Genomic DNA, 12,731 nt, shown 5'->3' with positions numbered 1-12,731 from the left:
ATAATCAACATCCCAATTTGTAGAGCAATTTGTATTTGAAGCTTTGCTGATAATGCATGACTTCCATTTGTGTCTTGTTATGGCACGTTCCACTATATTTAACAACTCTCCAAGCTTTTCAGCACTTTATCTAAACTGTTCATTATATTTAAACAGTGCTAGCTCTTCTCACAACTACTTCATCACTTCAATCGGAATCACTAAACCACATAATATATTTAAAAAAATATAAATACAATATTTTGTTTTAATTATCTGAGAATGGTTGTCTCTGGTAACTGATAATATAGAAATCACCAGTCTTTAGAGTCTTGTAGGAATATTCCTGTTAAATACTAGTATAATCAACTAGATTAGCATTTTGAGAAACAAAATCACTTGTGAAATGGTGAAATCGAGTAATATTACTAGTCTCTGAACTGGTAACTACAACTTTACCCTTGTAGTTTCCAGAAACACAGACTTGTGAAAAAAACTAATATTACTACTGTACAGACTGGTATTACTAGTCCACGAGTTTTGAGAATCAGGCCCCAGCAATAACATTAGGCAGGGAATGGAAAAATGCAAAACTACGAGTATAACCTAGACAATTCCACTTACAGTTGGGAGGGCACGTGGTCATGTGACCTTACATGAAGCCATTACTGAGTGTAAGGTGGATTTATCAATAACCAGTGCTACCTACATAATGTGAATAGTAAGAATTCCAGCCTGCCAATCTATATGATCAATTCCTATGTCGCTATAATATGTGATTATGAAGAAGAAGCTGTTGTTACACAGTCAGAACTTACCTGTGTGAATTAAAAATGAAGTTATGTTAACACTGAGCGAAACGAAGAACGGCGCTACCAACAGTCACGGAGTTCTGGTCAATTTCGAACACAATCGTCCACAGACTTTGTACACGGAGAGAAAAGTGAAGAAGTTCGAACCAAAAACCACTTGGTTGAAAACGAGAATGAGTAGTGATGCAGCCCTGCTTCTGAGGAGTTATATAGTGCCTTATCTACCGGTTAACAAACAGCCAGATAAAGCTGTCAGACAGCTTACACAAGCAAGGAAGAAGAGATCATAGGAGTGGCACTTGAAGACAGCCAATAGGAGAAAGGGTTATGAATAAATAAAGTCGCAATGTAGCCCTAATGATACGATAACGCAATGACTTTCATTTTAAAATAAATATTAATAAGATATCAGTTCAGATAAATCACGGGATTTGTATCGCAGGTCAAGAGCTTGTTATCGTGTCCAGAGGCTGCACAACAATCCACTCACCGTGTGATAAAGATTCTGTCTTTTTAATTACTTGTCTGTCTGTCTGTCTTTCTCGTCCATCCAGCTGTTTGCGTCCTTGTCTATAGTCCTACAGTTGTAATCTGTGATAACTTGTAGCTATTATCGCCGCGCTCTCATGCTTACCATGTCGGCATCATACGATAACGAGCGGTGCCTTTAAAACATCATTTTGCCGACCGATTGTTGCTCTGTAGGTTTCACTCTAAGCGTCACGTTGTCACATCTACTTCCTCGATAAGAATAAGCACTAGTTTGTTATATTGTTAAATGGCTATTATTGTTATTGTTATTGTTATTATTATTATTATTATTATTATTATTATTATTATTATTATTATTATTATTCCATGTATTGTGGGTCCATATCACCACGGCATGGCGCGTCCTCAGGTTGCGGATAGAGGAGACGGCCTCCAGATATGGAGGGTAGCTGCGAATATATTGAATAAGCAGTCGCTGACAGCCCTCATAGGTGTCATTTAATAATGGAAGCAGCTTATTGGTTGCAATATTGAAATTGAGGCGAGTGATTGGAGCGGCGACATAAGAAATTAAAAACAATAACGCAATTAAATTTCAAAGACCTGCCGAATGTTAACCATGAGAGCGCGGGGATATATCCATATATACAGGATTAGTTAAAAGTTTCGCACCACCTAAATAACTTTTGAAGCATACGGTTCAGTGACATGAAACTTGGTATGTGGGTATAACCATATACTAGGAACTCAATAATGGTATTACCGAGTTTTTTCTACTTCCGGTTTAACCGTAAGTAATTCCAACTCTCTTATTTTAAATGGAACACCCAATATATTATTTTACTTTTGAATAGTACTCATTAAGAACTTTTCAAAAAGTACCCACACTTGATACTTCTGTACAAATTCAATGTTTCTAAATAAAAATGGAATTGTTCCAAGATATTCCTTAAAGCCTGGTTAAGTCATTCCTTAATTGATTTCTATGATCGAGTGACACATTGTAAAGCAGCTGAGGGCTACCAATTTGAACACATATTTTAGAAGGTGAGCTAGCTTTGTTTTGTTTTTGTTAAGGAAGGATTATTTCATTATTTTAATATTCTAGCTGTGAATGTCGAGTTCGTGAAGGAACATTGATGCCTACAGAAATGCTTTTCTTCTGATAGGCTTATTGCGAAAAAATATAGGAATAAAAATGGCCGTAGTATTGATGTGCATGTGAGCAGCAGGAACACTAGCGGCAGCCAGTGGCGTATCAAGGTCATCAAGGCAACTAACTTACTGTGCTTGAAATAGTCTAGTTGAGATACTGAACGATCAGTGGCGTATCACAATCACACAATAATAACAATAATTCTGTATAAGTTTGACACAGACAGTGATACAAACATCAACAATTTTTCTATATTTTTATTTGGACAATGTGTACAGCAATTTGAACAATAATTATAAAGACAATCGAATGTTGATGATGGTAATAATAATAATAATAATAATAATAATAATAATAATAATAATAATAATCGTCAGTGGCGTATCAAGCTCCAACCACAACAAAGCCACACAACACGAAAGTAACGACAGCCTAGAGCAATGAAGTAACAGCATTACACGCAGAGCAGTGATGCCAACACAACACATTCCCGCTGGTTACTGTGCTATAATGGCATAGCTGTCATGTTGTCAGCACTGCGCCTGCTCACTCCTGTAGCATGGCCTCCACTTTTGTGAAAATCTGACGGGCTATGTCCAGGGCTGTCCGACCCTCCTTATTCCTCGCCCCCCGCTCTGCGCCATGCTGCAACAGCAGCTGCACCACTGGGGCGTGGCCAGTACGTGCTGCACAGTGCAGTGCAGTCCACTGGTTTGCATCAGCAGGCTCGTTGGGCCGCGCCCCAGCTGCCAGCAGCAGCTCACACACTGCACGGTGCCCATTGTATGCAGCCCCATGCAGAGCAGTGCCGCCAGATAGTCCTCCCTTCATATTCGGCCGCGCCCCGGCAGCCAGCAGCGCCCTGCACGCATCCTGGCGTCCTTCACGTGCTGCCAGCCACAAGGGCGTGCGGCCATCATGATCCTCGGCGTTCACCAGGCTGCCTGCATCCAGGAGCAGCTGCACCCTGTGTGTGTCCCCCCGCTCCGCTGCCCGGTGTAGCTCAGTCCTGCCATCGCTGTCCTTCTGCTGTAGGTTGGGCCCGACCTCAGCCGCAGCTCTGAGCTCCTGCAGCAGACAAAACAATCTGGTCAGAGGAAGCTCAGTCAGCTAGGTGACAGTTCACTAGGCTGAGTGAAGCTGATGGCAGTAGTAGTGGCAGTAGCCACAACTACAGTAAACAGTAGTAGTGACAGTAGCATAATTACAGTAATGTCAGTAGTAATGACAATATTCATAACTACAGTAATGTCAGTATGTGTGGCAGTAGGCATAACTACAGAAATGTCAATAGTAGCGACAGTAACCATAACTACAGCAATGACAACAGTAGTGACAGTAGGTATAACAACAGTAATGTCAGTAGTAGTGCCAGTAGCCATAACTATAGTAATATCAGTAGTATCGACAGTAGACATAATTACATTGATGTCAGTATTAGTGTCAGTAGCCATAAATACACCAATGTCAATAGTAGTGACAGTAGCCATAACTAAAGTAATGTCAGTAGTAGTGACAGTAGCCATAACTACAGTAATGTCAGTAGTAGCGACACTAGCCAGAACTACAGTAATGTTAGTAGTAGTGACAGTAGGCATAACTACAGTAATGTCAGTAGTAGTGACAGTATCCATAACTACAGTAATGTCAGTAGTAGTGACAGTAGCCATAACTACAGTAATGTCAGCAGTAGAGACAGTAGCCATAAGTACAGCAATGTCAGTACTATTAGTAGTTATAGCAGTAGTAGTAGCAGTAATAAAGTGGTGGTAGTAGTTCTAGTCTGAAAACTGAAATTAAATTTGCTCTCCAACTGCAGCTTGCATGTCATCTGCCACCTTCTTCAGTTCCTCGCCTTTTAGGCCCTACCTGCAGTTCTTTTCGTAGGATTCGCAGTTCCTTCTCCTTACTCTATAATTAAAAACAAATCTGGTTGAGAAAAAACTCAAATGACGATAACTTGATTAGAAACATGACTATTTTGATGATGATGATGATGATGATGATGATGATGATGATTATGATGATGATGATGATTTTGTGATAATAATAATAATAATAATAATAATAATAATAATAATAATAATAATACTTTTTATTGTAACTATTTTTATTTTGATCATTATTAAAATTTGAAATGACTGAATAGAGCTGGTAAACTCCCTCGTAACTGTAACCATGGTAACAGCTCACACTTACTTCTTCCATCTGGCGCCTCATTTCTCGCACAGACTCCAGTTTTTGTTGGAGCTTCCCCAGGTGTTGCTTGTGACTCTGTAATATAAGCAATTCTGGTTTAGAGAAAGCTCAGCTAGTTAGGTGATAGTCTGACTTGAAGCAGCAGGTTTCATGAAGGAATCAAGCTGATGGCCGGTATACTGCATCAGAAAATGAGACAAAAGCTACCTACGAATAAAGGCTTTAAAGTAAAACCTCTCATCCTGCATAAAATTTTCTCTAAAAAGTTTCATCACAAGCTCGGAGGACATAAGTTATCCTTTGTATTTCAAGGAACTACCCTTGGAGGACCCAGTTATACAGGACAAGGACAACACATCATGCCACACGTGTGTCTTATCAAATGTGGTTTGTAGACAACTGCCTATATCACCGCTCGTGCCTGCACTGAAGGCAGATGTATTCACCAGCTGTTCAGAGATTCAGTCCCTGAAGTCCTGACATCCCATTTCTTTGGAAGCTGCTAGTAAAATCAACCGGCTTATCGCTTTGACTGAGCATTAATATTGGACACGTTCAACTTTCATTGCCTGTATTTTACTCAGTGGGAATTCAAAATAAGACGCTAGTGAAATAAATAAGCAGCTTCATTAGAAAATATAGCCAGCAAATTGGCCGGCGAATAACGAAGCTTGTTCAAGGCAAATACAAAAAGCACATATAAATCACACTTTAGCTATCCCCTCACCTAACCCACTCAAACCTCTTCACTGTCCTCGGCCTCCTGTCACTTAGCTATCGCCATCTTCGTCTTTCAGATATTGCCAGTACGCTTACTGTCACTACATTGCGATATACAGGGACATCATTTTATTTTTACTTCAATTTTTATTGTACCTGAATTTTTTAATATATTTCACTCTCACCCCCTCTACTAGTAAACTTCCAATGGTTCTCCACACAGAACAGAGGACGCGTGTGCAGTACTGAGTTACTGAGTATAGTACGTTCCAGAAATATGTTCGCGTTTTCCAGTGACGAAAGAGCTTTCAATATTGAATTTTATTTCCGCACACGTACTGTCGTCCGTTTGCCTACGTCGCATCCCGGTTTCCCCCACCCGCTTCTGTTCGCCTCTCTGTAAAGTCTAGTAGCTCGGCTGTCTTAGCTCTTTTCTGAAAACATTAATTTCTGTTAGGAATTGAACGTCTACGTAATATTATACAACTGTTTAAAATAACTTAAACAGACGGGCCTCGTTAAGTAATTAACTGTCACGTGATTCCCCCTCCTTTCTACGATCCTGCGACAAAACCACTTGGACGGACAGTAGATAGCATGTCTGAGTAATTTTATCTTTTCGGATCGGGCAGAAGTGAAGATTGAATTTACAGTACGTAAGGTACTCTTTTATAGAGTAGGTACAGAATTATTTCAACATGAGTTACTAGTACGAAGGACGAAACTGGTAATTGAAATTGGGTACAATAGTCTATAGTGCGATAATATACACAAAAGAACTGAAGCCTGTATCGAAATAAATGGCCACCATTTTCAAAAATGTGTTTAAATACCCATATTATGATTATGTTTCAATTTAACTTCATTCTCTATATTGTACGCTGATGTGCTGTAGGCAGTATAATATACAATGCATAATGAATACGTCCACATGGACAGCTCAGTTCGTGAGTAAAAACACTAAGTGTTAATACAGTACTGTATTTTGATTAAATAAAAACCTAATGAAAATTATCGAACTCAAAATCGCGATACTTCCTAGTTTACGTAAATGGATGAACTACTTTTCTTCCCTCCTATACCTAGTAGAGTGATTTCTATTTTACGCCAGTATCATCGAACTCCAGTCTTAGGAGGGGGAACAAGCAGTGGTTCCGGTTGTAGACCTTAATCCAAGGATATAGCCAGGTTAATATTAAAAATGTTAGTAAAAATAAAATGATGTCCCTGTATAATGGAGTACCCATATTTATCATTCAATTAAGTGCCTATTTGAACACACCTTAGCGTCTGCATGTCTGCCTATTTTAAAGTTTTTCGTGCTTACTGGTCCGATCTTCACTGTACCCTCAACTGTCCAATTACTGTATCTGTAACCATGGCAACAGCTCATCACTTACTTTTTCCCGCTGGAGCCGCAACTGGTGCTCTCCTTCATATTTCTGCCTCAGTTCTGCTTTCTCCTGTAACCACAAAGGAATCAGGTTCAGACGTAGCCCAGTCAGTAAGGTGGCAGTACGATGAGAAACAGAATAACTCACAACCAACTACTGAATGTATTGTACTAAACAACACGACATTTCTAAGTCTATCTTCGCATTTTCTACATATCTAAAAACTGGTCTTAACTCCTTTCCAATTTCCCTCATCACCCATTTTCTGAATGTCTGGTACGAGCAACTAGTTCTGTGGAATAAAGCCTTACTGTGACCCAATCTAAGGTGTTCAGCAGTAACTGTAAATATGGCAACAGCGGAACTCTTACTCTTTCCGATTCTTCTCTCAGCTCCTTCATTTCAGCTTGTGTCTCTCTCAGTTCCCTCTCTTTCAGCTTCAATCTCTCCTCAATGTTGTTGCTGCTCCCTACTTTTTCCTCTTCCTTCCTTGCCTCCAGGCCATGCAGGGACCGCGAGTCCAACCTCTCCTTGAGGACCCTGACTTCCTCTATGACAGGAAGCAGCAGTCGAACCTGTCCCTCCAGGGTCTTCACTCGCTGTTTCAAGTCGGGAATAGGGTTGGGCTTTGCCATCCTTGTACACCAGAAAGCAAGAATAACAGTGAAGCATTGAAATATTATTTAAAAATTACTAGCAGGCCTACTTACCTGTATCTATCTTACAGCTACTGTAAGGGATGTTCCGGTTCGAATTATATTTCTGATTGTTTCAATACATACTATAAATGGTATTAGAATTGGAGTAGTTCCTTTAAATTAATAATAATCACAAAACAAAAAATTGGGATTGCAGTTTTCAAGGTCAGTTTTGTCCATCAAATACTTCGCTTTGGTAAAATATGTTGCCGAGTAGCCTATGTAAAAATTCCTTCTCAAAGTGTTGGACGACAATAATACAGCTTCACCCCCCTGCCTAATGTCAAGGGCTAGCCTCAGAATATCATAGAGCTGTGGGCACATTAGCTACGTTCCCATGTTTAGACAAATCGCATCTAGGTTCAGTGGCGGTTCCTCGGGGGAGGGAAGGAAGGAACGTCCTCCTCACATTTTCTTCTTTTGAAAGTAAATACCAAATAAAATATGTGCCTTGAAATTCGAGGAAGATTCGATAATTGTTAAGTTCACAGCTGTAAGAAATCTCGGTTGATCGAGTTTTAAACGACGCGCGCTCATGTGCTGTAGAAAACTGTGAGAAAGATGCGAGATTGTCTGTGTAGAGGAAAGGCACTCCATTCCTCCTCTACTGCAGTTAACACACATAGACAACAGCGCACTAGCGGCCAGAGAAAGAAGCAGAGTTTTAAAGCAAGTAAATGAACGGATAGGGAGGAGATCCTCCTCTGAATCAGTTATGGGCGGGAAATAGAAACCGACTGGTCGTGCAGCAAGCTCGCTACCGCTGCCATCTAACGATGTTGCATTCAACCGGACTATAACACATCTAGGAGGAGAGACAACAAAAACAGTTGTAACGCAACGCTATGAAAGACACCATGTAAACTTTTTTTAAAACTATAAATCAAAAATATTATTCATTGCACTTTACATAGGCTACTATTCATGGTTTGAAACTTTCGTGGATATTTGAAAGTTAAAGTCGGGTTTATGTAAAACAAAGAGGAAGTAGTTCGACGTAGTTGGCCCCTGAAATTCACTTCGATTCATTGTTTACTAGACAGGCAACAGCCAAGTTGTCAGTTTTGTACAAATATATTTGAAATTGAAAGTAGGCACTTGAAACTACATCATTTTTAACATAAAAAATTAATCGGCCACCGGCAGCTTTGAACAATAATGATAGTATGACTTTACAAGAACTGACATTCTTCAAAAGTATGTGATACTGAACTTGTAAAATGTACATGTGGCAACACAGACCACGTGGGTGGGTGCAGTGTTCTCGCTTTCCTCAGATTATTTCCCATTCCCATTTCCGTAAAACGGTTCCGGTTACGAGTTAGTAGCTAGTCTCTTCCAACACGTGTGATGCTGTAGTGTGCTCGAAAAATGCTACGAGGTTGTGAATTTCCTTGTAATTGTTAATTTGTGCAATTATTCAACAATGAATGGAAGTGAAATCATAATATATTTTGGACAATTTAGGAAACTCAGTTTACAAAAACAGATTATTGCTATTGCATGTGGGCTAATTTGTAGATTCATTCAAGAAGGTGTCATTTCGTGCTGTTAATTTCTTTCCTCCTCTTAAGTAATATGCAGGAGCCGCCACTGTCTAGGTTACTTTAACATTTATTACTGATTTTCTCTTGTTTGCAGTTCATTACAGTACCACACTTGACATGTAGATACTTGTAACAACTTCACACGTTCGTTACCATAGAAATCTACAGTTGCTTCTTTGCACATCCTGAAATATCAGTAGTGCTAGAACAATACCATAATCGCCAAGGCCTGGACAATGCTAGCATGTTACCTTTTATCTAAGAAGTTACAGATATTGTTAGGCCCTACTATAGGACTATAGATTACATAAATATTCATCATTGACTTCTGGCTGTAAAACCCACAGTTTTTGGACTTGTTTCGTTTTGAGTTTCATTTTTGCAGTTTTAGTACCAAATTCTTGGCCATTTTTGAAATTTTTGCTATTCGTCTTAGCTTTTGTTTTTTGTTTTGTATCAAATTAAATAATATATTATTTTATTTTATTTCCAGCCTGCAAATCTATAATTATGATCAGTTTCTACGTCATTATAATAAGTGATTATGAAGAAGAAGAAGAAGAAGAAGAAGAAGAAGAAGAAGAAGAAGCTGTTGTTACACAGCCAGAACTTACCTTGTGAATTGAAAATGAAGTTATGTTAACACTGAGCGAAACGAAGAACGGTGCTACCAACAGTGACGGAGTTCTGGTCAATTCCGAACACAATCGTCCACAGACTTTGTACACGGCGAGAAAAGTGAAGAAGTTCGAACCAAAAACCACTTGGTTGAAAACGAGAATTAGTAGTGATGCAGCCCTGTTTCTGAGGAGTTATATAGTGCCTTATCTACCGGTTAACAAACAGCCAGATAAAGCTGTGAGACAGCTTACACAAGCAAGGAAGAGTGGATAATAACAAGTGGTGCTTGAAGATAACAAATAGGAGAAAGAGTTATGAATAAATAAAGTTGCAATGTAGGCCTAACGGTAAGATAACTCAATGACTTTCATCTTAAAATAAATATTAATAAGATATCAGTATAGATAAATCACGTGACTGGTATCACAAGTCAACAGCTTGTTATACTATTCACAGAGGTTGAACAACAATCCACTCACCGTGTGATAAAGGTTCTGTCTTTCTTAATTACCTGTCTGTCTGTCTTTCTCGTCCATCCAGCTGTTTGTGTCCGTGTGTATAGTCCTACAGTTGTGATCTGTGATAACTTGTAAGCTATGCCTGATATTCGAAATAATAAATAACAATTGGAAACATTGCAGAGTGTATAACTGCCAAGTTGATCCGCTTTCTTACCACTCAGTCCTTCGCTGCTGTCCATAACGAACATGGGAATGTAATATAGACTGCATTGCCTGAAAATGGCAGTCCTATAGTGACCAGCTAACATACCCAGCAGAGATGTGTGTCAATACTTTACTCGTTTCTCCTCATTTTAAAAAGAAAGATAGTTGGGTTTTGAATAGAGGAATTTTTTCCCTTAAGTAAGCACTGAGTAATTAATTTAAAAATAAACATATGCTGTGATATGTGTGGAATGCATAGCATAATATTTTGTGTGTATTTGTGCCCTTATCAGGTGTTGAGACGCCATTTTTAAACATCTTGCTTATGGATTTTTAAATCACTCGCTCCCTTTTATTGTTGTTTCCGGTAAATTGAATTAAAAAAAATTTAAACACTCTTTGATATGTGTGGAATATATAGCATAATACTTTGTGGGTATTTGTGCCCTTATCAGGTGTTGAGACGCCATTTTTAAACTTCTTGCAATATGGATTTTTAAATCACTCCCTCCCTTTTATTGTTGTTTCCGGTAAATTGAATTAAAAAAAAATTAAACACTCTTTGATAAGTGTGGAATGCATTGCATAACATTTCGTGTGTATTTGTGTCCTTATCAGGTGTTGAGACGCCATTTTTAAACTTCTTGCGTTATGGATTTTTAAATCATTCGCTCTCTTTCATTGTTGTTTCCGGTAAATTGAAGTAAAAAAAAATTAAATACTCTTTGATATGTGTGGAATGCATTGCATAACATTTCGTGTATATTTGTGCCCTTATCAGGTGTTGAGACGCCATTTTTAAACTTCTTGCGTTATGGATTTTTAAATCGCTCGCTCCCTTTTATTGATGTTTCCGGTAAATAGAATTTTCCAAAAAAAAAAATCTTTAAAATACCCTTTGACATGAGTGGAATGCATTGCATAACATTTCGTGTGTATTTGTGCCCTTATCAGGTGTTGATACGCCATTTTTAAACTTCTTGCGTTATGGATTTTTAAATCACTCGCTCCCTTTTATTGTTGCTTCCGGTAAATTGAATTTAAAAAAAAAATTAAACACTCTTTGATATGTGTGGAATGCATAGCATAATATTTTGTGGGTATTTGTGCCCTTATCAGGTGTTGAGACGCCATTTTTAAACTTCTTGCGTTATGGATTTTTAAATCATTCGCTCCCTTTTATTGTTGTTTCCGGTAAATAGAATTTTCGAAAAAAAAATCTTTAAAATGAGTGGAATGCATTGCATAACATTTCCTGTGTATTTGTGCTCTTATTAGATGTTGAGACGCCATTTTTAAACTTCCTGCGTTATGGATTTTTAAATCACTCGTCCCCTTTTATTGTTGTTTCCGGTAAATAGAATTTTCGAAAAAAAAAATCTTTAAAATACCCTTTGACATGAGTGGAATGCATTGCATAACATTTCGTGTGTATTTGTGCCCTTATCGGATGTTACGACGCCATTTTTAAACTCTTGCTTATGGATTTTTAAATCACTCACCTCCTTTTATCGGTTTACGGTAACTTCATTTTTTTGCTACATTGCCAGACAAAAATAGACATACCTTCTGAACTATTAAAGATACATGTATGAAATTCAGAAAACACATTCTTTAGACTATTAGGAAACTTTTCTCTGTAAGAGAATTTTGTTACTTGATTTCATTTTAAAACTACGTCCGTTTGTTTGCAAGAAAGGCAATCACAAAAGTGTTACCGGTATTAAATTTTAATTGTTTATTTTACAAACATAGGGACAAATATCAAAATTCTGTTACAGACAGTTTGTAGAGCATGCTTTTGCAAGTACATTGCAGAAACTGAATTAATCTACCTTTAAAAATGGTTTGATATATCGGTTTTAGTAAAATCCTGCATTGGGTATTATTTTTTTCAAATCTGGGCCCCCAAATCATTTTTTTTTTCAAAATATTTATTTTTGGTTGAATTGCTACAGCTATGAGCTCTCTACATGTAGAGAGCTCATAGCTGTATGTATACAAAAAATTAATATTTTACATCAAATAGGAAAAAAGTTGTAAAAAAAATACCATCCTCTCCCCTTAATAGGCCTATAAGAATAAGTTAAATCTGGGTCAATTTTCTGCTTGAAGTTAATTATGCATGTAGACTATGAAGAAACACTGAATGTAAAAAAAAATATCTCAGGTGTGCCTGATGGCCTCTATATTGTAAATGTCAGATCCCGTAGGCAGGGGTGTACAAGGATAAGTCTAGATTAGTAGACTAAGATTGTTTCATCGCATATCGTAAGGAACGAATCCTTATCTTGAAACTTACCACTTTTGCAATATGAGTAGAATAAATATAGGGCAAAAAAATGGCCGTAGAATTGATGTGCATATGAGTAGCGGAAACACTAGCGGCAGTCAGTGGCGTATCAGGGTTATCAGACAGGGCGAGGCGACATACTTACTGTGCTGATC

General features: G+C 38.1%; 2 protein-coding genes across 2 annotated transcripts in view; both read right to left on the bottom strand.

The window, feature by feature from the left end:
- LOC138713633 (uncharacterized) overlaps window positions 1-9,808 on the bottom strand; it is a 44,331-nt gene extending 34,523 nt beyond the window's left edge. The window contains exon 1 of the mRNA XM_069845886.1: window positions 9,612-9,808. The gene's annotated coding sequence lies outside the window, so the exon portion shown is untranslated. The remainder of the gene's footprint in view (window positions 1-9,611) is intronic.
- LOC138713674 (26S proteasome non-ATPase regulatory subunit 10-like) overlaps window positions 2,679-12,731 on the bottom strand; it is a 340,028-nt gene continuing 329,975 nt past the window's right edge. The window contains exon 6 of the mRNA XM_069845947.1: window positions 2,679-3,507. Within this exon, the coding sequence (XP_069702048.1) occupies window positions 2,986-3,507 (522 nt within the window). The 3' untranslated portion in view covers window positions 2,679-2,985. The remainder of the gene's footprint in view (window positions 3,508-12,731) is intronic.

This window comes from Periplaneta americana, chromosome 2, assembly GCF_040183065.1.
Source record: "Periplaneta americana isolate PAMFEO1 chromosome 2, P.americana_PAMFEO1_priV1, whole genome shotgun sequence".
NCBI classification, from domain to species: Eukaryota; Metazoa; Arthropoda; class Insecta; order Blattodea; family Blattidae; genus Periplaneta; species Periplaneta americana.
This window is presented reverse-complemented; position numbering and strand designations above follow the sequence as displayed.